The sequence below is a fragment of the Palaemon carinicauda genome, chromosome 18 (assembly GCF_036898095.1).
Source record: "Palaemon carinicauda isolate YSFRI2023 chromosome 18, ASM3689809v2, whole genome shotgun sequence".
NCBI classification, from domain to species: Eukaryota; Metazoa; Arthropoda; class Malacostraca; order Decapoda; family Palaemonidae; genus Palaemon; species Palaemon carinicauda.
Genome location: NC_090742.1, coordinates 50,991,425 through 51,019,283, shown reverse-complemented (window position 1 = coordinate 51,019,283; position 27,859 = coordinate 50,991,425). Strand labels below are relative to the sequence as shown.

At 37.5% G+C, this 27,859-nt stretch overlaps 1 protein-coding gene across 4 annotated transcripts in view; it reads right to left on the bottom strand.

Annotated features, from left to right (window-relative positions):
* The window catches only part of LOC137657816 (uncharacterized), a 514,523-nt gene that overhangs the window by 89,415 nt on the left and 397,249 nt on the right, over positions 1-27,859 (bottom strand). For all 4 annotated transcript variants that reach the window (XM_068392347.1, XM_068392350.1, XM_068392348.1 and 1 more), the window contains exons 16-19: positions 22,579-22,732; positions 14,462-15,008; positions 3,730-3,861; positions 1,885-2,001 (exon numbers count right to left, since the gene is read on the bottom strand). In XM_068392347.1, coding sequence (XP_068248448.1) covers positions 1,885-2,001; positions 3,730-3,861; positions 14,462-15,008; positions 22,579-22,732 — 950 coding nt within the window. The remainder of the gene's footprint in view (positions 1-1,884; positions 2,002-3,729; positions 3,862-14,461; positions 15,009-22,578; positions 22,733-27,859) is intronic.

Below are 27,859 nucleotides of genomic sequence, written 5' to 3'. Positions count from 1 at the left end.
GTAGTTAACCCCTTGGGTGAAGAAGAATTGTTTGGTAATCTAAAGTGTTGTCAGGTGTATGAGGACAGAGGAGAATCTGTAAAGAATAGGCCAGACTATTCGGTGTCTGTGTAGACAAAGGGAAAGAACCGTAACCAGAGAGAAGGATCCAATGTAGTATTGTCTAGCCAGTCAAAGGACTCAAAACTCTCTAGCAGTAGTATCTCAACGGTTGGCTGGTGCCCTGCCCAAACCTACTACCTACGCAATAGAATCTAACACGAAAGCAACAAGAACTCTGAAAAATTAGAAACTATTGCTATTTGCCAACAGATCATCTCAATTCTGTACTAGAGGCTCAGTCTAAAAGGTAGTAGGTTGGCCAGAGCACCAGCCACCTATTGAGATACTACTGCTTGAGAGTTTTGGGTCCTTTGACTGGCCAGACAGTACTATATTGGATCCCTCTCTCTACTTATGGCTCGTTTTTTTCTTTGCCTACACATACACCGAATAGTCTGGCCTATTCTTTCCCCATTCTCCTGACAACACTAAGATTGCCAAACACTTCTTCTTTGCTCAAGGGGTTAACTACTGCAATGTAATTGTTCAGTGACTAATTTCATTTTAGGAAGGGTACTAAATATGAGTCTCTTTAGCTATGGTAAGCAGCTCTTCTAGGAGAAGGAACCTCCAAAATAAAATAATTGTTCTCTAATCTTGGGTAGTGCCATAGTCTTTGTGCCCTGGTCTTCCACTGTCTTGGGGTAATTTTCTTGCTTGAAGGTACACCAGTCTACCTTACTTCTGTTCCTCTTGTTTTTTAAGCTTTTATAGTTTATATATGAAAGATCTATTTTAATGTTATTGTTCTTATAACAGTTTATTTTAATGGTTCATTACTTCTCTTGTAATCTATATATTTCCTTGTTCCTTTTTGTCACTGGATTGCTTTTCCCTGTTGGAGCCCTTTGGCTTATAGCATCTTGCTTTTCCAGCTAGGGTTTGTAAATTAGCTAACAATAATAATAATAATAATAATAATAATAATAATAATAATAAAAATAATAATAATAATAAAAATAATAATAATAATAATAATAAAAATAATAATAATAATAATAATAATAATAATAATAATAATTCAGGAAAAAAAGATGGGAAATCTTTCGTTTTAAGGTAAATGTCAATGAAAAACCAAGCTTGGAAAGCAATAATGATCATCCATCAGGGATATCATAAAAATAATATAGTTTTGTGGGGAGTACTGTGCTTTTAAAATTGCCTGATAACATTTGTTATAAAATCATGATCACATTTGTTATAAAATTATAAGATAGACCACAAATGTTAAAAGCATAGTTGAAAGATTGGTGGCATTAGCTGGGAATTTTTTTTTTATTACAGCTATAAAGTATGATACCTGTTACTAGGATACTTTAATAAGATTCTGGAAACAGTGTGTGAAGACCAAGACTTATGTGGGTAAAGACTATAATATAGATGTAGGTAGGAGTTGGTATTGAGGAACTGCCCGAAAACGCAAGACCGGGATCGCTGGAGGAATCTTGTGGAGGCCATTAGTTAGTTTCTTTATCTCCTTTTTTGTATTAAATTATTACTTTCTATTTGTAATGGTATAATAAGTATCTTTATTATATTAAAAGTCTTACAATCTCCTATATACTACGGTATGCCTTTTTACATGAAATAACTATCCCCCTTTCGTTAATTTCAAAATTTCCTTAGCTAGACATACCTTTCAAACTCGGTCACTCAGTCGCATTTTCACCCTCATACTGACACATCCCACTTGTAATCCTATGTTCAATCTTACCAATACAATACTTCAACTAACACTACTGTATGAGGTGTAACACAATCAACATGAGGACCAGATCTAACCTGACAATCCAAGGAATTAATCATTTCTAGAGCTTGAAGATTAGCACTCACTGCTTCCTCTATTTCATCTTCCAAAACATTTAACTGTGCTTGACAATGAAGGCTCTGAAGATGTACCTGCATAAAAAGTATAAAAATTAACCATATACAATGTTAATACAAATAAATTCAAAAGAGCATCACAAATTATAATTTTTTCTAAACCAAATCTTTCTGAAGCAAATACTTATTGTGAGATAAAAATCAGACAGAGGTTATGACTTAAACAGCTGGTCTGAAATGTGTAAAAAAAAAAGTATTTGGGAGTTTCTACAAGGTCATATGGTACATGAGAGGTCTACTTAAACACAAAGGAAAATCTGTGCATGTGATTGTCTTTGATGAGAAAGTATACATGGACAATGACAAGGAAGAAAGAAGAAAGTGACAAGAGTCAAACATATTTAGAAGCATGGGATCAGAAATAGAAGTTATCTAAACACGGAAAAGCACTGTACACTTAACATAGAAATATAGAAATCATGTGGTGAAATGACATGAATTATAAAACGATCAACGTAGCACATTGAAAACTATGTGCTGGAGGGGAATGAATGTGAACTAGTAAAGGTTCACATGACATTGGAACTAGTAATGATTGTGGTATGTTTACATAACAGTAAAACTAGTAACCAAAGAGATATTTGTAAGGGTTAGGAGAGCTCTTGGGACTAGAACATTTACTAATAGCAGTTGGGGAACAAATTATTGATGAGCTAACTAGATTGTATCAATACAGGATGGAGAGATGGGATCATACAAATAGTAAATTGATATTCCTAGAAAAAGCTATTAGTACTGAATGTGCTACAGAAAAGGATGAAAAAATTGTTAAAATAAAAAAAATATCTATTTGAGTTCATACCTGAGAATCAATGACAAAGGTACTATGGTCTATTTGATAAGGCTGCTACACAAGAGGGACCACGTTCAAATCAAGTTGAACTATGCTTTTTTTATTTTCAAAGGGTATGAACAAAAGTACACTAATTAGAAAGGCATTGTACGAATAAAAGTGCATTGGAACAACTCATCAACCTAGTAATGACACTTTAGTAAACTAAAATTTAATAAATCCAGTAGCATATTTATCAGAAATCAAAAAATTTTGGTACTTATAAAAGCTGAAAAAGTCCTATAGTGTTGCATGGAGGAATCACTCAAGGTAAAGCCAGGTAGCTTTCACAGGACAATGAAAATACAAAAAATAAGCCCTGTACTATGATTTGCCATAAAGCAAAGGACCTTGAAAATATAATAGCAGTGATTCTGCTGAATAGATTTTACAAAATGCAAAAATTAATGGCCGGAGTGCATTAAAAAGACAACTTAACAAACTGGAAGCAACTAAATATTTGGTGCTGAAAGGCTGAGAAAATAATGTTTCAAATTTACAGTTTGGGCATGTTACGAAGGGAAGAAAATTCATTCAGGAAAGTAGTACTGTACAGTAATTGTGGCAGCAGTTGGATGAAGACCAGAAGATATAGAAAATAATGAAGGGCAAAAATAGAAAACTGGACCAGGGAAAATGGATAGCTTCCATCACAGAGAGTTTGGGTATATTATAAGAGAAGGGAAGTTACTGTATTCAGAAAAACAAAGAAGTAGATACATAACTAGTATGAGATACTCTAGTAAGAGATTCAAGAAAATTATTGAGAAAAAGCAAAGATAAAAACATGGATCAGAGGAATTCAGGCATAAGTGCACAAGACAGAAAACAGTAAACATAACTCATTAAAAACAGTAAACAACTCGTTATGACAAAAAAAAAACAAGAAGCATGACAATTATGATACTCACAAGGTTCAATTTGGCTTCAAAATACTTCACAGATGACTTGTCCTTATTTTTCCATTTATCATTTACTGAAGACATAATCTGATTACACACATTAGGAGCATGTTGACTCACAGCATCAAACATTTCTTTAAACTGTGAAAAAAAGAAATAGGATACATTTTTTGCTCTAGTCAAAATCGAAGGAATGATGATACTAAATATCTTCAAAGGCCCCAAAAGACCTGAATGCATGAAAAAAAATCCATTTGTAAAAACCTATTAGGACACTTACACTTCCCTTAATGATGTGATATTAACTGTAAAGTCATAAGTAGCTAAAGAGATTTAAGTTTATTTTGATAAATCTTACCTCCAGGTCAAAGTCCATATCTATACAAATCTCAAGCTTTCGACATTTAAAAAAAATACTTTGCATGCTCTCTTCTATGGAGGTTGCCTGAAAAGAAGCCTCATCCCATAAGAGTAAACAATAAATAAAGCTCCAACAGACCCTCCCCCACCCCTTTGCCTTCACAATTCATGTCACTTCAGTGATTAGACGTTTTGAAAAACTCTTATGGAATTTGCTTTTAATTTGAGTGTTAAATTTCTACATCAGAGTATATTTTGTTCATTTTAAAGTCTTTAATTTCTGGGATTATTCAGGCGTGTTTTGAGCTCTTGCCTAATATTATACTGTACTCCATCAGCCACTTAAGGGAAAAATTGGCAACGCAAGTTACCGGCGTTGCCACATTATATATTCACGTTCCTATTATATGGTATATGAAAGCATCACAAGTTATACAACACAAATATGACAAATTCGGAGATAACTTGTATTTTTCTCTAACTAATAGAAACCTGGAGTTATTTACCAGGTATGTGGATTATCTTTCAGCGGCAGCTGAAGGTAGCCATTAGACTTTAATTGCGAGATGGCAACCCTGCCTAACCGCTTGAGCGGGCAGGCTGGGGGTGGCTGTGGTACCCTACCCTCACAGTGGTGAGAGACATTACTTTTTATTGCAGGCAGGACTTCTGGGGGACAGAGGATGGCAGGACAATTTATATAAATAACTCCAGGTTTGTATTAGTTAGGGAAAAATAAAAATTTTCTCCGAATTTGTCATTTGTTCCCATACTAACAAACCTTCCGTCATTATTTATGTGGATGACTCACACTTAGGTGGTTGGAAGTCCTAGATCTAACATGGACATTGACCCAGTTTTACCTAGCACAGTATATGACTGTGGTCTAAGGAAAATGTTGACACCTGGCTGAAATATACAAAGTGAGTATACTTGCGGCCTGTGCAATGCAGTAAAATAAAGGTTGTTATTTGTATGAATGTCTATACAGGAAAAAAAGCCATATCCCATGGCTCCCTTGCAGAAAGCAATGGGGACATATACAGTATAACAATTCTATAACTTATACTAGGCTACACAAGGGAAGTGATAATTACCTGAAGAGACTGAAGCCAGCTTGCAGTGAGACCCATGGTGCTGTACCCCAAGGGAGGGGAAGATGAAGAAAGGAAAGCTAGACATTCTTCTCATTCATCCCAGTCTTAACCTGGGTAACCAATGCCATCAACCAACTGTTACTTGTCATCAAGGACCCTAGGGTATCTTAAACCACTTGTTGAGCAGCAATCACAGGACCAATAGTGAACATATCGAGTCTCCTGTGGGTCACGTCTTTCAAGGCGGTCTGCTTCTTTCACATGCCCGCTTGGAGAACTTGCAACACAGAAAAGTTGCGCTTGAATGACAGGCAAGTACTGATTCCCCTGACATCATGGGCTCTAGGTCGACGAGCCTGAGGAGGATCTGAGGCCAAGGCTCTTTCGATGACTTGGCGAATCCAGCAGGAAACCGTGTTCTTGGTGATCCTCCTCTTTACTCTACCTGAACTAACAAACAGAGGTGTTAGTCTGTGCCGTGTTGCTGCAATGCATTTAAGATAGTATCTCAAACTCCTCACTGGGTATAGTAACAACTGATCTGGGTGATTGGTTAGATCGAATACTCGGAATCTGAAAGGGCCCGAATCTATGGTCCAGCACCCCGGATTTTGAGTCTTAACAATAAACTCAGGGACGAAGCTGAGTGTCACTTCCCCCATCCCCTTGAATGGGCGATGTCATACGAGAGGCCACGAAGTTCACTGACTTTCATTGCCGAAGCTAAAGCGAGGAGGAATGCCGTCTTCAAAGGGAGATTTCAGTCGGTTGCATAGCGTAATGGTTTGTAAGGAGGTCCTTTTAAGGATCTCAAGACATGAATCAAGTTCCAAGGAGGAGGCCTAATCTCTGACTGGGGGCAAGTGATCTCATAACTCAATATGAGTAAAGAAAACTCCACCGAAGAGGAAATATCTACTCCTTTCAAGTTGAAGGCAAGGGTTAAGGCTAAGCGATAGCCTTTCACCACCGCGACTGAATGGAGTTTTTCCTTCCGAAGGTATACAAGGAACTCCGCTATTATTGGAATAGTGGCATCGAGTGGAGAGATTTTCCTTCCATAACACCAACCACAGAATACCCTCCATTTAGCCTAGTAGACCGAGGCTGAGGACCTACGCAAGTATAAGGACATTCGCTCCACAAATTGTTGTGATAAGCCCTTCTGAGAGAGGTGATGCTGGATAATCTCCACACGTGAAGTCGAAGCGACTGCACGGTCTTGTGGAAGCTGTTCGCGTGGTTGTTTGAGTAGATCTGGTCATGAAAGGAGTTCTCTTGGTAGATCTACAAGAAGTTGCAGGAGGCCCAAAAATCACTCTGCATGATGCCATGGCAGAGCTACAAGGGTCATCATTAGATCTTTGGACGCTCTGGTCTTGTTGAGCAGTCTTCTCATCAGACAAAACGGGGGAAAGGCATACACGTCGATGTTGTTCCACTGCTGTTGGAATGAATCTTGCCATAGAGCCTGAGGGTCCAGGACTGGGAAACAGTAGAGCAGAAGCTTGCTATTCAGAGGTGTTGCAAACAAGTCTGCAGTCAGGGAACCCCACACAGTCAGGACTTTGTTGGCTATCTGACGATTAAAAGACTATTCGGAGCCTAGTATCTGAGTCGCTCTGCTCAGATTGTCCGCGAGCACATTCCTCTTGCCGGGAATGAACCAAGCTGATAGACACTGAATGTTGTTCTGACCATCTGAGGATCTTTACTGCAAGATGTCATAGAGGCTGGGAAAAGGTACTGCCCTGTTTGTTTATATAAGCCTCTACCGAGGTGTTGTCGCTCATCAGCACCACAGAGTGACCTGCCAACAACTGTTGGAACTGATGAAGAGCTGGGTAGACTGGTCTCATCTCTAGAACTGCAGATCGACCTCTTCGCGACGAGCGACAACATGAAACTACCTCGATATGTAGCCCCATACGAGGATCCTCTAGCGGAGGCGACGGACGCCATGTCCCTCGATTGGAACAAATGGACAGAATTTGGAAGGGTGTGTGAGAGAAGGAAGTTGAGAGTTAATGTGGGTAAGAGTAAGGTTATGAGATGTACGAGAAGGGAAGGTGGTGCGAGGTTCAATGTCATGTTGAATGGAGAGTTACTTGAGGAGGTGGATCAGTTTAAATACTTGTAGTCTGCTGTTACAGCAAATGGTGGAGTGGAAGCAGATGTATGTCAGAGTGAATGAAGGATGCAAAGTGTTGGGGGCAGTTGAGGCAGTAGTAAAAAATAGAGGGTTGGGCATGAATGTAAAGAGAGTTCTGTATGAAAAAGTGATTGTACTGACTGTGATGTATGGATCGGAGTTGTGGGGAATGAAAGTGTCGGAGAGACAGAAATCGAATGTGTTTGAGATGAAGTGTCTAAGGAGTATGGCTGGTGTATCTTGAGTAGATAGGGTTAGGAACGAAGTAGTGAGGCTGAGAACGGGTGTAAGAAATGAGTTAGCAGCTAGAGTGGATATGAATGTGTTGAGGTGGTTTGACCATGTTGAGAGAATGGAAAATGGCTGTCTGGTAAAGGTGATGATGCATGCAAGAGTTGATGGGAGAAGTACAAGAGGAAGGCCAAGGTTTGGGTGGATAGATGGAGTGAAGGAAGCTCTGGGTGATATGAGGATAGATGTGAGAGAGGCAAGAGAGCATGCTAGAAATAGGAATGAATGGCGAGCGATTGTGACGCAGTTCCGGTATGCCCTGCTGCTTCCTACGGTGCCTTGGATGACCACGGAGGTAGCAGCAGTAGGGGATCCAGCATTATGAAGCTTTATCTGTAGTGGATGATGTGGGAGAGTGGGCTGTGCCACCCTAGCAGTACCAACTGAACTTGATTGAGTCCCTTGTCAGGCTGGGAGGAATGTAGAGAGGAGACATCCCCTTTTTTGTTTCATTTGTTTGATGTCGGCTACCCCCCAAAATTGGGGGAAGTGCCTTGGTGTATATATATATATATATATATATATATATATATATATATATATATATATATATATATATATATATATATATATATATATATATATATGCAGAAGTACCACATGGAAAATTAAAATACGAAATATACGATTAATTCCTGACTAGTTTCGTGATACTTCTTCAGAAGACTGATTTATTGAGAGAGGTTTCTTTACATTTTATAGGGAAAGTAAACGTACGAACATACATATAAAGGCTTAGAGAACAATGACACTCCCTTACCAGCTACCTGGGCTGAGGTCAGGTGTTTACTGGGCGGAGATCCAACCTCATTAGACACCTGCCAAAAAGGGTCATTTCTAGTGACAGGTAAATTCTCGTTTTTGACTTTCAGTAGTTTATTTATATGAATAACGGTAGCCTTATCTATATAAATACATAAGCAAACCTATTTGTATATGTAAAACACATCTATATATAAATATATAAAAAGACATATACATACGTATACACAGACAGGCATTCATACACAAACATGCATAATATATACATAGACATATACATATGTGTACACATACTGGTATATATATAAAGCCACATACATAGACTTACATATAAATGCTTTTTAAGCATTTATATGTAAGTCTATGTATGTGGCTGTATATGTATACCAGTATGTGTACACGTATGTATATGTCTATGTATATATTATGCATGTTTGTGTATGAATGCCTGTCTGTGTATACGTATGTATATGTCTTTTTATATATTTACTTATAGATGTGTTTTATAAGGCTACCGTTATTCATATTACCTGTCACTAGAAATTACTCTTTTTGGCAGGTGTCTAATAAGGTTGGATCTCCGCCCAGTAAACACCTGACCTCAGCCCAGGTAGCTGGTAAGGGAGTGTCATTGTTCTCTAAGCCTTTATATGTATGTTCGTACGTTTACTTTCCCTATAAAATGTAAAGAAACCTCTCTCAATAAATCAGTCCTCTGAAGAAGTATCAAGAAACTAGTCAGGACTTAATCGTATACTGTATTTCGTATTTTCATTTTCCCTGTGGTTCTTCTGCATCTGAGCATCACGTTTTCCTGTGATTTTTATGCATATATATATATATATATATATATATATATATATATATATATATATATGTATGTATATATATATATATATATATATATATATATATATATATATATATATATATATATATATATATATATATACATATATATATATATATTTCATTCTTGTTATTACAAATAAACCTATTTATATTTATAAAAATATCTCTCTCAAAAATTAATGAAAATTTTATGTTTGGGTAGTCTAATTTAAGGGCAAAAAGTTTAGATTTCCTATACCGCTGTTGACAAAGAAATGGAAATGGAAGCAGATAATGACCAGAAGAAAGATTGGCACTGAGCTGGGTGGCTGTACTGGCCAAGGGGGTGGTGACATTCACTATACTCATTGAGGATATCTACCCTCCTTTGCCAATGCAATAATCCATCCATAATAAGCTTGGAGGAATAATGGGAGGAGGCAGCCTACATAGGTCAGACCGCTAACAGGAGGGGCCCAGTCAGTATGCCAATATATGGGGGAAAAGAATGAAAAATGCAAAATCCTGAAGAAATTCACTCAGCTTCGTAAGGCAATGGAGAATGAATATACAAAATATTTTGTCAGAATTCTTCTAACTTTCGTAGTTATAGGGTAATTAGTAAAAGTAACTCAATAAACCAAAAACATTGATCCCTACAAAAAAATGCAGCATTTCTTCTGTTATTGTAAATTTTGATAATTATTACAATGTAACATAAAAAAAAATTGTGAGCAATGACATCTGTATAGATTCCATGAGTCATAAGACAGGAAATTGTATGATTATACCCTTCAGGGCTAGCACAAACCACAAAGAGAGTACACTTTGAGTTTAACCTCTGACATTCGCTAGCTTTAATGTCTGTTTTTTTTGGTTTTGGCAAGAATTTCATCATGCCAAAAAGACAATTTCAACATCTTACTAACACATGGAAGAAGAAAATTCCCTCTAATAAGAGTTCAGAAGTGGGTAATATCGGCGATATTAGCATTGTTAGTGAAGGAGAGATATGATGGAGTGACCATGTCACCTAAAGAATCAAGATATTGAAAAAAAAGGGATCTTTATTTATGATTAGATTATGATATATAACATTGTTTTGGTTTATTGATATCCAAAAAGAAACATAAAATTCATAATAATCATGATTTATAAATATTGTCTTTGTAAAAATACAAAGACAAACTTTGAATCTATGAATCTCTAAACTATAATGACTTTCAAATTCTCTCTTCTCCCTTAGTTTTAAAGATATAGCATTGAAATTTGGTATACAACTTAGAAAGAAATTATAAAACAATCAAATAGAACTTCTTTTTCCACTTTTTGCTTCATATTTTAGCTTAGTTTTCTCCTTGATTCAGTGTTTATTTTTTTTACTATAATGAAAAAATTCATATCTAGCAAAAAAATTACTTTTAGAAAAAACTCTCTATTTTATTGGAGGTCTATATAGGGTAATAATATCAGGTCCTAATATTAAGTATCAAGAGAGGAGATACAATTTGAAAAACACTAATTTTCAGAATAAATCGCCCTGGCGTCGCAAACCCGAAGGTCAGAGGCAAAAATCCTATGTAGTTTGGAGATGACACAAGTCACCTAATTAAATGGTATGAATGGCAAAGTCCTATCCTTAAAAATTGGCATTAGCCGGCCGACTTAAGTGAAGCCAGTTAACAGCGGGACGGCCACGCTCAGGAATGGCAGAAGAGACAACAAACCATAATGATTAATAAGACGCTTCTCTTATTTTTCCAATGTTTATTTTCATAATGAGTATTTTATGGCATGAATAAAGGGTAAAGGGGATTGACTTTCTGCCACTGTTATAGAAAATGTAGTTCATAATTTCATTATACACAAGACCTCACTTCATTACTTCAAAATACAATGCAAACTTTTCATTAACTTCATATATACATACATACATATAATATATATATATACACATATATATATATATATATATATATATATATATATATATATACTGTATATATATATATATATATATATATATATATATATATATATATTCAAATAAGCCATTAATGTCTGGATTCTCTTAACGACCTCGGGATCAGAGCCCCAGGCGAAATCACACAAAGACAAGAGCTTGTGACCGGCCGGGAGTCAAACACTGGTCAGGCAAACTTGTATAGACAATGACTCACCACTTGGCCAAGTGGTAAGTCACTGTTTTGCCTTTGTAAGCTGCTAATGCGGAACTTGATTAATTTAAAGAAGTTTGCTCTCCCCAGTGTCTGTTGCTAGACATCATTATGTATTTTCCACAAGTAATGTATACCAATTACATAATTTAATGGATAAATCAAATATCCTTTTATTTCTAATTTTATGAGGGTGTGATGATAATTACAATTCAACATTAATGCATCAATGCAGACTAAACACTGTAAAGACTTTATAACTTAAAAACAACAAAGCCTGCAATATAAGCTACTATTTCACTGGAAAATTTTGATAAATGGTAATGGTTAGAAATAATTATCTACCTTGTCCTCTGAATGTACTTTGTAAATATCTTCTGAAATTCTGCCTTGAGACAGAAGCACTTTTATGATTTATTACTACATGATTTTCATGCTGCTCAAGAAGTATGGGGTCTTTTGACTGACCAGACAGTACTACATTGGATCCTTCTCTTTGGTTACAGTTCATTTTCCTTTTGCGTACACACACATATACCGAATAGTCTGGCCTATTCTTTACATATTTTTCTCTGTCCTCATACACCTGACAACACTGAAATTACCAAACAATTCTTCTTCACCCAAGGGGTTACTGCACTGTAATTGTTCAGTACCCACTTTCCTCTTGGTAGGGTAAGACTCTTTGGCTATGGTAAGCACCTCTTCTAGGAGGACAACAATCCAAAATCAAACCATTGTGTTCTAGTTTTGCCAAAGCCTCTGTACCATGGTCTTCCATTGTCTTAGGTTAGTTTTCTCTTGCTTGAGGGTACACTCGGGCACACTATTCTATCTAATGTCTCTTCCTCATGTTTTGTTTTTACTCTTATATTATATCATTTATTCCTTGTTCCTTTTCCTCACTGGGCTATTTTCCCGTGTTGTTTAAGAGAGCTTAATTTAGTGAGAGGAGGGATGTAAAGATTCAGGCTACCTAATCAGTTTTCTTTCTTACAATATAGTTGAAAACGACTATGGATACGGAACTTGAGGGGTTTAGCTGCAGAAAGATCTACATTAATTAAAGAATTTTAGATGATGAGAACTTAACTCTGCAAGGTGCATTGAACATCAGGAACCCTTACTGAAGGAACATTATGTAATTATGATCACTAGATTTGACTATGGAATTCAGGTTAGTATAAGCAACCTGGCAGATAAGCCAGACTTGCTACCCACAAGAGAAGACTCTCTGGTCTTCTGAGAATACCAAAGGAAATTAAATAAGTTAAGATATAAATACAATCTTACATCCCCCACTATTGAAATAAAACAAGATACCCTATACCAAGTACTGTAATCGTATCAACATTTTCAACTCATAATTGTGTATATGGTTTATCACTAACTTGCCTGGTAAGTGATTATTAGCTTGTCATCTCATTATCAACTCCACAACTAACAACTAATTTCTGTATAATTCCCTTCGAACTAATACAGTACAGCAATCACTTTTTCTCCCCAGTATCTATGACAATCGAATGACAGTTGTTCTGTTTACGAAGTAGAAGATTTACCATGGCAGTGTATTATTGAGTTCCATAAACATTCCAACTTGAAACAAATTTTCCCTGAGAGAAACCTTGAGACATTGTACTCCTCGCAGTGTTTATTCAAGACACACTCCTTTCCTTAGGCAGAAGTTCTAACAAATACTACACAGTACTCTAGAAGTTTTATTCCAGCTGTGACCAAGTTCTGGAATGATCTTCCAAATTGGGTAGTTGAATCAGTAGAACTCCATAAGTTCAAACTCGCAGCAAATGCTTTTATGTTGAACAGGCTTACATAAGTCCTTTTATATTTTATAAATCAAATATTTATTTTAATGTAAATGTTTTTAAAATATTTTATTTTTATTTTTATTACTACTTATATCATTTATTTATTTCCTTATTTCCTTTCCTCACTTGGTTATTTTTCCCTATTGGAGCCCTTGGCCTTATAGCATCTTGCTTTTCCAACTAGGGTTGTATCTTAGCTAATAATAATAATAATAATAATAATAATAATAATAATAATAATAATAATAATAATAAGATAACTTAAAACACAATAAAAACTTCTCATGATCTAGAAAAAGGATACATCTTGATGAAACAATTACAACAGAAAAACTGAAGAATGGGAAACTGTTTGTGTTCTACTTATAATCAACTGCTAGATTGCTTCATTACTTTACTGGAGGCATCCATCTTTTGAAAGGAAAGAAAATATATTCTTTTTTTTTTTTTAAATGTTGGGTGTAAACATGGTTATATCGAGCTTCTGGAGTAAAAGCAATATGAACATTAGGGGAGGTTCATAAAAATAATAATTTCAAATGGTTTTTAAATGTACAGAATTGGTGAAGGAGCAAAAAAGTAAATGAAAGGTTGACATAATCACCAAAATGATATTGTTTTAAAAATAATTTACATTAACTCTGTCTCTACAGTCTATCAAAAACTTGAAAAAACAGCAGTTTGTTTAAATTAAATAAAGCTAATCATAAACATATTCTATACATTACTTCATTTTCAATTGAATGTAATCTAATATCTGTTACTATTTTTTATCTTATACTTATTCTTATAATTCAACTGTCTTACCTCTCTTGTTTTAATCATTCTTTTTTAAAGTTACTTACCATTTTCCTTTAAGACTTTTTGTAATTTGAAAATGATCCACTAGTAAGTAAGAACGACACAAGAAAGAAATGAATTATTTGTGGTTTTAAATACCTTATCATGTTAAAATTCCAATTATAGATCAGCATTATTAATATCCTTATCATATAATAATTTTTGTCTGGCTAGCATTCATTTTTTTCACTCATTTACTATTTCAGTCTCATTAGAATTACTGACAACTGCAAATTTCCAAGGATTACTTTCTGTCAATTACCAAAGATATTTAAGCTTATGTTCATAGATTCAACATAAATGCAGCAGGTTGCCCCATCAATGTCACACATGGTGGGAAAAGGGTTAAAATGGAATATGTAATACTGTATTGACCAATAGTTAACCAAAAATATACTTACTTACCTTATAAAGGTTTTTCTTAGCAGGCCAAAAATTCCCTTTGTAGGCAAGTATATAGCCAAATAGCACTGCTGCTGACATTCGCAATTGATGAACTGCAGGAGTGGAGCAAACTTGGCATCCAAATTTCTCTTGTGGGCAAGGTTCAAACTGAACAATAGAGGCTTCCTCTCTATACCTTAGTGAGGGAGAGGGGGGTGCCTGTGGCACTGTTAGCTGACTAACACGTTTAGCAGGACCCACTACTATTAACCTTGTATCAAAACTGACAGACTTCAAATCAAAATCTTGATTACTACAATCTCGAATGTTTTCTTCTTCAAAATTATCAGATGAAAAAATTTGGAAAGCTGGATGATCAATCCCATCTTTATGAGTCTGGGGTACCTCCCGTGCCATCTCTGATTTTTGAGACATGGCAGTGAAAGCTTGAGGATTGGATGGATGCACGATAAGAAGTGCTAGAAGACTATCTACTTTCACAAGACAGTCATCAAATTGATCACAAAGTAAGTCCACACGAGCTAGTAGTTCCAACAACTCTCCTGTCCTGTCAATTAAAAAATACTATTAACATTTGATAAAAAAGAATAAATTGTTATTCAAATAAATAATTGTACAGTATCAATAATAGTTTTGTTTCATTTCAAACAAATTACTGCACTTTTAATTAGCTTTTATTGTGGTCACAATCTGATCCCAGAAATTTCAGTTCCTCTTAAATACTAAAACACACTGTGTATGCTTGACTGAGCCTCCGAGTCTCAGATAATTATCATCCTTATCATATGTGCAATTGCAAGACAGTTAATTACTCTTTTAAAGTACTTTAACTATTTATATGAACCTCTCAGGAAAATTCATATAACTTTTATTTCCAGAAGGCTGGAATGGTGATATTACCTAATAAAATTAACCCTTTTACCCCCAGGCTATTTGGAACTTTCCAACCCTTAACCCCCATAGGTTATTTTTTTTTCAAGCACATTTTGCAGTATATATTTTTCAAATTGCTCTAACAGCCTTAATTTTTGACATAGGGAGGTCAGGTTGGCCTCATTCTCTCGGAAAATGCCTGAAGTTTCTCAAAAAATTATCAAAAATATGCAAAGAAAAATTGTAAATAGCAGTTTTTTGCAAGGACGTACCGGTACGTCCATGGGGGTAAAGGGATGTGTTTTGTGAAACGTACCAGTACGTCCTTTGGGGGTAAAAGGGTTAAGAAATTTACCATTTTTTCCCTCTTAATATAATACTGACCTCAGTAAAGCAATAAGAATTACTAGCACCTAACAACATGCTGCACATGTCGTATCACTTCTTCAGTCTCAATGTCCACCTCAGAACAGGAAGATGTTCACTCGGCAGCTCGACATTGCTGGGTTTATGTTTGTTCAGTACAGTACTTATTTTTGTGATCTAAAGATCTCTTTTCAAGATTCATTTAAAATCACTGTGTTGTTCTACATAGGAATTATTTTTGGGCAATTGTGATGAGCATTCTCTTTTTGTCTCATGCTGGGGACTATCCTAATTTAGAAAGTCTTATAAGGAGTGTGTTTTCATGACTGCTGATTAAAGTTCAAAGAGTTTAAGAAACCTTACTTCCCGTTCAAGGGTAATCCAAAAAAGACTAGGCTAGTTGATTAAAGAGGGAATGATGACGATAATGCCACAACCGCATTTGAATTTTCTGCAGCCTAATTAATCTATCTTTGATAGTTTTGAGCTTTTCAAATTTAAACAAGAGTTTGAGGTATATATTAGAACAGTGAAAAGGGAGAAGCTTATTATAGAATTAAAAATGAATGGCAGATTGGGGAATATGAGGAGGTATATGAAGGCCATGGGTTTGGAATTAAAAATGAAGATGGGAGTATATATTAAGAGATGTCTCATACTTTTGAATTGGAATGTATGAACTCCGGGTTTTAGAAGTTGGATAAGCACCTGATAACCTACAAAAGTGGAGTGGAAAGCCAAATAGATTACATCCAGGTTAGAGGGGCTGACAAAAATGGTGATAAACTGTAAAGTGATTTTGGGGGAAGCATGTGTTAAACAACATAAACTGGTACTGATGGATTTTAAAATTAGAGCTAGAAACCCCCAAAAAAGAAAGGAGGATCTAGAATTATTATTTAGGAACTTGAAGGAGAAAAGGGTGAGCAATTTAGGGGTATTGTGAGAGAGACGGCAAGAAAGGTTGAACTTAGAGATTGGAGAGAGTAACATAGAAAATATCTGGGTTGGTATGAAAGAAATATGTGTAGGGGAAATTGAGGAATTGGTGTAAAGAACCAGTGGATACGGTGTGTAGAAAGGAGAAAAGTGGTGGTGGGATAGAGACGTGCCAGAGCCAGTTAAAAGAAAATCAAAGGCATTTAAGGACTGGAAAGTCATGCACATCGAGCAGAGATACAGTAGAGAAGAGGGAAAAGATTCCAAGAGGAATATTATAGCTATTGGATAAGCAGTAGAACAATTGAATGAAAGGCTAGGATCAAAATAGGAGAAAAGGATATCTATAAGATTTCATACTTGACGAAAACAGACAGGATTTGGGGAAACTGGGAGTCATCAGGGATAAAAATGGGAACATATTGCATTGGGATGAAGACATTAGGAGGAGATGAAGAGAATATCTTGAACAACTATTGAATACTCAAAATGAGAGAGAGGAGCGGGATGAAGCACAAAGGGTGGAGGGGCCAGTGATGGAGATACGGAATACAGAAGTTAAGAGATCATTGAGTAAAATGAAAAATGGTAAAGCACCAAGTCCATCAGGGTTTCAAACTGAAATAGTCAAGATACTAGCTACAAGGGGGGGGGGGGAGAGTAATACAGGAAGAGGAAGTGATGTCTTAAGATTAGGAGAGTCTAAAGGCATCTATATTTGAGCAGAAAGGTTTGGGTGGATGGATGGAGTGAAGAAAGCTCTAGGTGATAGGAGGATAAATGTGAGAGGTAAGAGAGCACGCTAGAAATAGGAATGAATGACAAGCGATTGTGCCGCAGTTCTGGTAGGCCCTGCTGCTTCCTCCGGTCACCTTAGATGACCCCGGGAGGTAGCAGCAGTAGGGGATTCAGCGTTATGAAGCTTCCTCTGTGGTGGATAGCAGGGGAGGGTGGGCTGTGGCACCCTAGCAGTTGCAGCCGAACTCGGTTGAGTCCCTCGTCAGGCTGAGAGGAACGAAGAGAAGAAAGGTCCCCTTTTTTTCATTTGTTTGATGTCGGCTACTCCCCAAAATTGGGGGAAGTGCCTTGTTTTATATACTTATATATATATATATATATATATATATATATATATATATATATATATATATATATATATATATATATATATATATATATATATATATATATATATATATATATAACCTTTCTTATTTTTATCCATCAGATACGGCCAAGAGAACACCTAGCCAACAAAATGAAGTGGGAGAATAACAGCAGCTTTGTGGAGATGGATGGCAAAAAGTGGACCAAGAGAGCTTATTGAAATTGAGGAAAGACTTAAGAGCGAACAATGTGTTCAAATCATGGACCAAGTACTGCTAACAACTGTTAGAGCAATGTTGATCCCAGAACCAGAGCGTATATTTCTTGTTATGGATAACTGCCCCATACATAATTCTAAATCAGTAACAGATTGGTTAAACAATCACCCTAAGATTATTAGGATTGAGTGGCCTGCTAAATCACTCGATTTAAATCCAATATAAAATCTTTGGGCAAAGATGGCAAGCCACTGGGATGCTATTAACATTAAGAATAAGAATTCTTTAATTAACCATACAAGTGTGGGATTATGTAGACCTACACGTCCTGAAAACTATTGTGCGAATCTCATTGGATCCATGTCGAGGTGACTAACCCAAGTAATATATAAAACAGGAGGTAATGTGAAATACTGAGAGAGAGAGAGAGAGAGAGAGAGAGAGAGAGAGAGAGAGAGAGAGAGAGAGAGAGAGAGAGATGGGAGGGCAATTACTTTTGTAGATTAGAGCCTAGACTTTATAATTTTTTGGTTCAATATTTTGATTAGGGTATAGAATAAATTATTGTCTAACATACTTGTTTAATTTACCTATTCAATGATCCTATTCTATATTTGAAAGTGAGAGGGAAAGAGTTCAGAGAGAGACTGACTTTGAGTAGAACTAGTGCGTGGAATGTGTACGCAATCAACAGGGATTCGTCTTGCACTGATTGAACTCTAATTATTGACATAGTCGGAAAAAAGAGTTGCCGGATACTTCTTTTTCATTATTATTCTTACAAGATACCAAAACATGATGAAACAGGTAGCGATATTTTTGCAGGCGAGTGTACATTCCAACCATCAACTATTAGTGACTTATTTATTCTACAGTATCATTAAGTGATGTTATATACCAGAAAGTGTTTTGTTGTTACTATACAAAGCGTGCTGTGGCATTGACTTTCGTGTTATGAGAAGTCTTACCTAGAACTGAAGCTGTGTTAATAATGTACAATTACCTCTGAAAAGTAGTATAAACTAAAATATTATGGTAGAAAGAAGTGAAAAGAATGTAGTGCTGTACATTGGGTCACCTAGTATGTTAGTAAACTCATCATCATTATCTCCTATTCCTTTGGATGCAAAGGGCCTCAGTTATATTTTATCAGCCATCTCTATCTTGAGCTTTTAAATCAATACCTCTTCATTCATCATCCGCTATTTCAGGCTTCAAAGTCCTCAGCCATGTAGGCCTGGGTCTCCAACTCTTCTAGTGCCTTGTGTAGCCCAGTTAAAAGTCTGGTGAACTAATCTCTCTTGGGGAATGCGAAGAGCATGCCCAAACCATCTCCATCTACCCCTCACCATGATCTCATACACATATGGCACTTGAGTAATCTTTCTTATAGTTTAATTTCTAATCCTGTCCTGCCATTAACTCCTAATATTCTTCTGAGGGCTTTGTTATCAAATCTGCAAAATCTGTTGGATATTGTTTCAATGTCATACCATGACTCATTTCCTTACTGTAACACCGATCTAACGAAACTGATATATATTCTGATTTTTATCTGTAATTTCAGGCAATTCTATTTCCAAATTCTACTTAACCAAGTCATTGTCTGATTTGCTATTTTCAATCTTTCATTAAACTCCAATTCTAAAGACTCTATATTAGAGATCATAGTTCCTAAATATTTAAATGATTCTACCACATTAATCCTTTCTAATGATATTTCATCTTCCATTGCATATTCCGTTCTCATCATCTCTTGTCTTTCTTCTATTTATTTTGAGCCCAACCTCATGTTTCATGCATTCTGGTAAGCAAGCTTTGCAAGTCCCGTGGCGTTTTGCTAAAAAGGACGTCATCAGCATACTCTAGGTCCGATAATTTCCTGTTACCAATACAATCCAATCCTCTTCCACCATCCCTAACCATTCTTTGTATCACAAAATCTATGAGGATGATAAACAACATATGTGACAACACATTCCCTTAGAGTACTCATTCCCTTTGAGTAAACTGTTAGTAAACTTCAGGTAGGTGAAGATCAGTGAGTAGGAAGGTTATGATGTTGACCCACCCTAGGGCAGCAATCATTCGTGGATTCTCAATCTTCGAGCCTGTCTGTTACCTAACCCCCACAAATAAGGAGCCCCAACTGTAATTTTCACTACATTTGTATCAATTTCTATTTATCAGTGCACCTCTATTATTCACACTTATACTTAAGCATTACTTGTTTATTATGTTTTCTCGCAATCAAAAAAATCTTTTCCTTTTTACGGTATGATGGGATAATATAAAATTCAATATATAAAACATCTATCATTGTTATTACACACATGGCTGCATATGTCAACATTAAAATGTAGATAATCTTAATAAGACTTTTAACATATTTTCAAAGTCAAGATAAGGTTAGGATGTATATTGAATGTATAGTAATACCCTCTTTACATCAGTTCTGATTCTATGTTGCTCATCGTAAGTATTGATTAAAAAACCAAATACCGTACACTTTATGGCATTTTACCTAACCTTAAGTAAGTTTCGATGTCGTACAATAACAATAAAGTGTGTTACTGTACAGAAGTGTATTTCCCATAGAAGCTTATTAACAAAGTTATCTGGTTTTCATAATGATAGCAGGTTTTAAGTACTTACTCGTGTTCAATACATGTACAGTAGTATCGCAGTTTACCTCACTTAAGCTTACGTTAGTTCTGACTTTACGTCAGTGATCCTTGAATATTAAATGTAAAAATAAAATTCACGTGGCATTACGGCACTTTACGTCAAACCATTACGATGAAAATAGCAAAAAGTTTTTTTATACAAGTAGTAAATACAGTACATGTACAGTTGGATACAGGCAACCCTGGTACACCTGGCTCCAACCTTACTTCGCAGCTAGTAACCAAACAGATAGAGTAGGGAGAGATGGTGGACGGTATTACACACAGGAACTCGCAAGCCAGTAAGGGTATGGCTGGGTGCACTTCTTCAGAGCAAAGTGTACCAGGAATTCCTATGTCAAAACTTTACATACACTAATTATGAAAAAATTGTAGTAGCAATATACATTGCATACATAGACAATATTATAAATACTAGAGTGCTATGTAAAGGTAAATATAAGCTGCCTCTGACAAATTTGTTTACATCTAGAAGCCACTAAGTACTGTATGAGTTCAAGTATGTAACTTCATCCCCAAGGTAAAACATATCACACTCCTGTACATGATATTCTTTACCAAAAAACTTAATAAAGCATAAACATTGCATCCGCTACTGGAGTAAATTTCTCGGGTGTGATGCATATGCTTTGAATGTTTGAAAATAGTTGAGATATCTCTGTATGAATACTGTACAATATAATTATCTTGTCAATCTGAGTGTGTACTTTTAGTTTTTAATCTAAGCATGTCAAAAAAAAACAGACATGGCTCCTTAGGTAACATTTCTTTTTGCTAATCATTGTCTTATAGAGGAGGGGACAGATGAAAGATTTAAGGTAATTTTGTAGAAGGGGAAATAATTGAAAGCTTTAGAATAAGGAAAGTGAAAAATGAGCGTTAGGGTAATTACGATTTCAGGTTCAGAAAAAAAAGCTACATATTAGGCCAGCTGGCAACAATTAATGATGTAGGGTGGGGTAATTACTATATAGACATATCTCAAATATAACTTACAGAATATATGGAAAGATTCTACACTATATATTCAAATTAGGACCCGGACCCAAAACTAAGAGTGGAGAATTTAAGTTGTGGAAGGTCTAGTTTTCCCTAAGCTTTGCTAAGATTCAAATTCTAATGAAACTATATGCATATGTTCAGAGAAGATACTCTTTGTTTTGTACTCAATATATCTTTTGTTTCAAAAGGTATGTGTTTGCAAAGAATAGGCCTTTATTAGTAAAATAAGATCCTCCCAGTGATCTTAACCTAGAATAAGCCCAAGCCATATTCAAATGTATAATCTCTGACATGGGTGAAATACACATATTCTGCCAGTGAATCATACTGTACTGTATATACAGTACAATACATTCAATCTATTTAATTTTACATGGGTTAATGGGTGAGAAAATGGATTATTTCAGGATAGTCCATTTCTATGTATCAAGACAGTATTCATAATGCTGGCCACTTGTTCCACAAATGGTGATAACATAGCTGATAACCAGAAGACTTAAGTCAATGAGAAGCAGATGACAAACATACGGTAGATTAGAGCCATCTTTTGCCTTTGTGCCCTATTACAGAGGGTAAAGGCTCAAAGGAATTCAAACGACACTCCGTTCTTTCTTTTATTGTCTTTCATCTTGAATAGAGGAAGCAAAGGTTTTGCACATAAAATTCAACTGACATTCAGGTCTTCCTTTTATTGTCTTTGATCTTGAACCGAGAACGCAGAGGGTTTCCACACAAAATTCAACCGATATTCAGTTCCCTTTATTGTCTTTGATCTTGAATATAGGGAGCAAAGGATTTCCATGCATCTTTGCAAGAATTTGTTCATCTTTTTTACTATGAAAGAGCTTTTTAACACATGATTCTCATGGAAATTTCACTGAAATAGTATTAATAAATCAAAATAAACCTAAATATTATTACTTACCTCAAAGGTAAAGCTAATTCTTGAGTAAGACCTAGGGATTGCTTCAAATATGCTCGAGCAAGACGAGGTTGAGCAGATGCCCAGCAAAGATTACCAAGCCATAAAGTTGTGATTATGTGTAACCATCCAATTCTATGACGCCAGCATATAATATCTGGAATGCCATTAGAGAAGACTATACTTAAGTTTGATATTAGACTATCAGAAAACAACAAAATAATACAAATACTATGCATTACTGTATGGTAAAATATAATATTCACAAGTCCTCAAAGATATTTGCAGGTAATTGTTTACAAACTACAATATAAGAAACCTGATATAAAAAAGTAATCTTAACCATTGGCACTGCAGATATTTCAAACTACTAAAAGTGAAACTTAATTATTCTAAATATTTCCTCAAAATATCAATAAAAAAATCATGAGGCTGAGGCAAGACTTTCATTGCGCAATCACATTTACTGTACTAAAATCCTGGATGTGACAAAATCTCTTATAGATACATCATTTCAATCCTTACCAGCATTTTTAACATTCATCACCCTACAATACTAAATACATACACATTTGAATCCTCATACAATGCATAAAATATCTTAAGATTATTCTGGAACACAGTAGTAAATACAAGCAACATGGGGGACCTACACTTAGAACTCCCTGCTCATTTATCATTCACATTATTATAAAAAAGTTTTAACACTCAAAAGAGTTAACATCTGTAATTCTAATAAGGATGGCCTAAACAGATTAGTTATTAATAAATATATTAGATTTACTAACAAAATATATTATAACTCCTTGCACTCTTATTCAAGACTGAAAATTAACTTTTTTCAATATGTCTTTTAATTATATTTTTCCAATTATTATTATCATTATTATTACTATTATTATTTCTGGGTCGACCTGTGGCGGCCGGTGAAAAGGAGTCCTTCTAATATACTTTTCTGATAAAACTTCCAATTATACCAGAGAAAGATAAAAGCATGGAATGCAGAGGTTACAACCCTCGCGCGAGCACCTTGTGGGTGTCGTGTATAAAGCAAAGGCGCGTGAAAGCCACTATTCACAGGCTGTCTTCCATTTAGTTAATTCCTTCGTCAAAGGGATGGGCCGATACAGAGGCACCAGCCAATCTACCAGAGTCCCGCCACCCACGCCCCCACGCGAGCGCCATCTGAACAACATCCTTCTTTTTGGACTGCTCGAATTGTGTGTATCTTGTTGTGCTCTCGGCGTTTTTTCACACTCGTGGATTTATTTCGTCATGACCGAAGCTCCATCTTCACCCATTCCAATGTTAAGTACCATAGTTTGTTTTGACAGCTTTTGTAGTACCGGGCTTTTGTCTTCTAACCAGTATAGTCTGTTTTATCATTACCGTCTGGGCCCGTCCGTTGGCGGCCATTGTTTGTTCCCTTGTCTTGCTGGGAGTTCATTTTAGCTTGCCCGTTTGGTACTCTGTCACTTAGGTTCTTGGTTAAGTCCCTAGCCTTATGCCTTTTGAACCATCGTTATTATTATCGTTATTATTCCCATGGTACTTTTTGCTAGCAGTCCAGTCTGCGAACAAGAATAGCGTTCTAGCTTTATTATAGTTTAGTACCCGCCCCACCGGGGCGTTCGTCAGTCGACTATTTCCCTATAATTTAGGTTTTAGCAGACGCTATTCTTCGTTCGTAGTCTTATTTTGTGTTAGAATTTTATTATTATACGTTTATAATAGTGTTGTGTGCTTATAAGTCCTGTTTTTGTGACCAAGGGAGCGAGAGATTGGGGTTCCCGTTTTCTGTTCTCAGTCACGAGTTACCCCTTTCTCTCGTTTTCTTTCTTAGCTCAGGTGGGTGAGCGGATTTCCCGTTATCCGTTTTGTGCGTTCAACGGGTTCTCCCTCCCTCACCCCTCCCTCTACGGGTGTATGATAGCTTACGAGTTATTTAGTTTTTGGTTACTTTTCAATAGTTAGCGTTATTTATTAGGTCCCGAGTTCCGTCCTCTCCCCGTTACGGCTTGGGAGTAGTTCTGAACAATTTTCCACTCCGCCTTGAGTTCTACTCAGCTATGAGGGATTCTCAATGACTTTGGAACTATTGTTATATATATTGTTTACTTACAACCCTCTGGGACGGGCTTCATATTGTTTAGATACGATCCTCCGGTGGCCCTTACTCCGGTCTCAGGCCACGGCCATATCCACAAAAATATCCATTGTTATTACAATTGATTTATTATTCCAATAGAATTATTCAGGACCTTTCATCGACCTCCGGCTTCACCGGAGATCGTCTATACGCTTTACTATTATATTAGCCTTAGCCTTTAGCTACGGCTTGTGTTTTATAAATTTCACAATTGAATTATTATTCACAATTGTATTATTCAGGACCTTTCATCGACCTCCGGCTTCACCGGAGATCGCCAATACACTTCACACTTATATTAGCCTGGCCTTTAGCTACGGCTTGTGTTTTATATTTATTTTACGGGCCTGTCACTCCTTCCCCGACCCTCAGAGGTCGGCAGATTGCTTTAGATTATTTATTCTTATTTCATTATTATCTTTAAAATGATACAGCCCCATTGCCATTGCTGGTGCTTTTATATTTAATGTGTTTTAATATGGAGCTCCGGCTCTCACTGAATTCCCTTAAGCACCAATATTGCATTAATCTAATATCTGTTAGTAGGGTTTTTAACCCCTTACCAGAGTTTCAAGGAACATCAAGACTTATGTCTCCTTTCTTTTACAGAAGGTCCGTTGTACTGCCCAAGGATGCCCTGCCTCGTTCAACGACCCCGTTGGGCATGACCTCTGTCGGTCCCACGCACACTGCGCCATCCCCTTTATCCGAGAACCGGGACAAGCCCAGTATATGGTTTGGTTCCCGGATTTGTGTTCGCTCTGTTACGAGTTGTCCTCAATACTACTGAACGATGATGTAAGTGGTTTTTTCCTGTTGTTCCTTATTTATCTTTGGCAGACAGTAATTTGGCCATTAATATGACATACACAGTATATTTTGGAGAGCAATCCCCCTCCTGCATCACTAATCACTACAAATCTTTCAGGCCGATGATGACTCTCTTCGGTCAGCAAGGGCTACTCTTCGTCCTTGGGTGTCGGGCTTCGGCAGGAATGCCCCGTCTGGCGCAACCTATCTCCTCGATGGAGACATGGCCTCCCGTCTCTTCCCAGGCTCGACTACTGCAGCAGTCTCTCCTGAAGTTGCTGCCCCCTTAATTGACGAAGTCAGAGCAACCATTTCCGCGGAGGACGAACCCCTTGTACCGCTGGACGTGGCAGATCTAGATATAGACGTAGAACCCATGGGCAAGCAGGTAAGTGGTGCCGAGTTGGTGGAAACCCTTTTCTCTCCTACTCCTTCTTCTACCTCTTCCTTTCTCGGTTTTGATAAGCCTAGGGCTTCTCCTCGGGATCCCTCTGTCCCCGTACGACCCAAGGTGAAGCCACTACGCACTTATAAGTCTTTGCCAGTATCCACGTCACCGGTCCCCGGACCCTCGACGGCTCCTGATATTCATAATGCTCCTCGTAAAACCACGACTCCTAGGAAGTCCAAGCCTACCAAATCCAAGACACCACCAACGGGTGGCTTTCAGGTACCCTGGGGCGATGTTTTCCCCATCGAACTGGTCAGGGATATGGTCAGAGAACAAATTCAACATCAGTCTGGGGCAATGACAGAGATTAAGGATATGGTGGCTACTCTGATCCGCTCCGGAACTCAGCTTCCTCCTCCTTCCGCCCCAGACGCATCGAAGCTACCTCCCTTCGATAAAAACAACCCTTGGCGGTTTGCCTTGCATGCCCCATTCTTAGATGGTTCCCTAACTCTGGAGGGCATAGGCACCCGCCCTCTAGAGGACCTGGAGTTCTACCCCCCGGGGCTAGAATTCCCATTCAATGGCTTCGTACGTTTAAAGGAACATGCATTGGTCCGTATGGACAAGGTACCGAAGGAAACAGTGATATTTCCGAAAGAGCAGGCCCAGGCTATCTGGGCCAGAACTCTATCAGAGTGGGGGTGTATTAACTCCAAGCTCACCCCATACAAAGGTGCCTACACTATTTTTACGACAGCGGCCTCCATCTCTTTCCCGCTCATAGACAAAATCACTGAGCTGACAATACAGGCCATCAAGGAAGGCTCTTCCATGCCGGCTCTCAAGGAGACGGACCCCACCTCATTGCTTATTCCGGGTACTTCTGCAACCTGGGATGACGCGTCTTCTACCTTCACAGTGGGGAAGCTAGACCCGGACTGTGCCTCTACTCTTTTCTCTGAGAAGCTCCCCAGATTACTAGAGAGTCTTCTCAAAAATGAGTTCGAGACCCGTAATAGACTAGCTAGGTCCCTCCACTCCATTACCTCCATAGAGTCCCTAGCATCTGTTTACCCAGAGGAAACGCTGTTCAGAGTCGTCACAAAGAACCTGCTGCTGTCCTACCAAATAGACCTCCATGACTTTTGGTCGGCTCGAGTTAGTTGCAGGAAGTTCGTTCTGTCTGAGGCCTCCATCAGACATGAACCGAACAGGCTGATAGCGTCCTCCTGCTGGGGTAAGAACCTCTTCCCTCAGAACGAAGTTGATAAGGTTCTTCAGGACGCGGCGAGGGCAAACCAAAATTTGCAAGTAAGGTGGGGTCTCTCAGCCAAAAGGAGGATCGAATCCCAGAAACAGACGTTCTTCAAGAAGAAGCAGAGGTTTATTCCTTACAAGACGGTCCGGGGTAACTCGTCGACAGTCTTCCTCTGCTTCGACTTCTCAACAACCGGCTCCCCCTCAGCAAGTAGTCTACCTCACTGCTCCCCCTGGTACACAGCCCAACCCCTCTTGGATGTCCTCTCCTGCATACAACCCTACCTACGAATCCTCCGGTTCCTTTCGTGGACACCAGAGAGGAAGCTTCAGAGGAAGAGGACAGTTCCGCCAACGAGGCGGACCTAAAGCAAGGGGTGCCCGTGGAGGGAGGGGACCTAGGTTCACTCCCTCCCAATGATGTGATGCCGGTAGGAGGGAGACTTTATCACTTCCGAGACCATTGGACCTTCAGTCCATGGGCTCACAGCATAATATCCAAGGGCTTGGGTTGGAAATGGTCACAGGGATCTCCTCCCCCACCAGTGACCTTCTTCCAGAGACCCACTCCCATCCTGGAAGAGTACACCACAGAGTTACTCAAGAAGAAAGCGATCAAACGGGTTCGATCCCTGAAATTCCAAGGCCGCCTGTTTACAGTCCCGAAGAAAGAC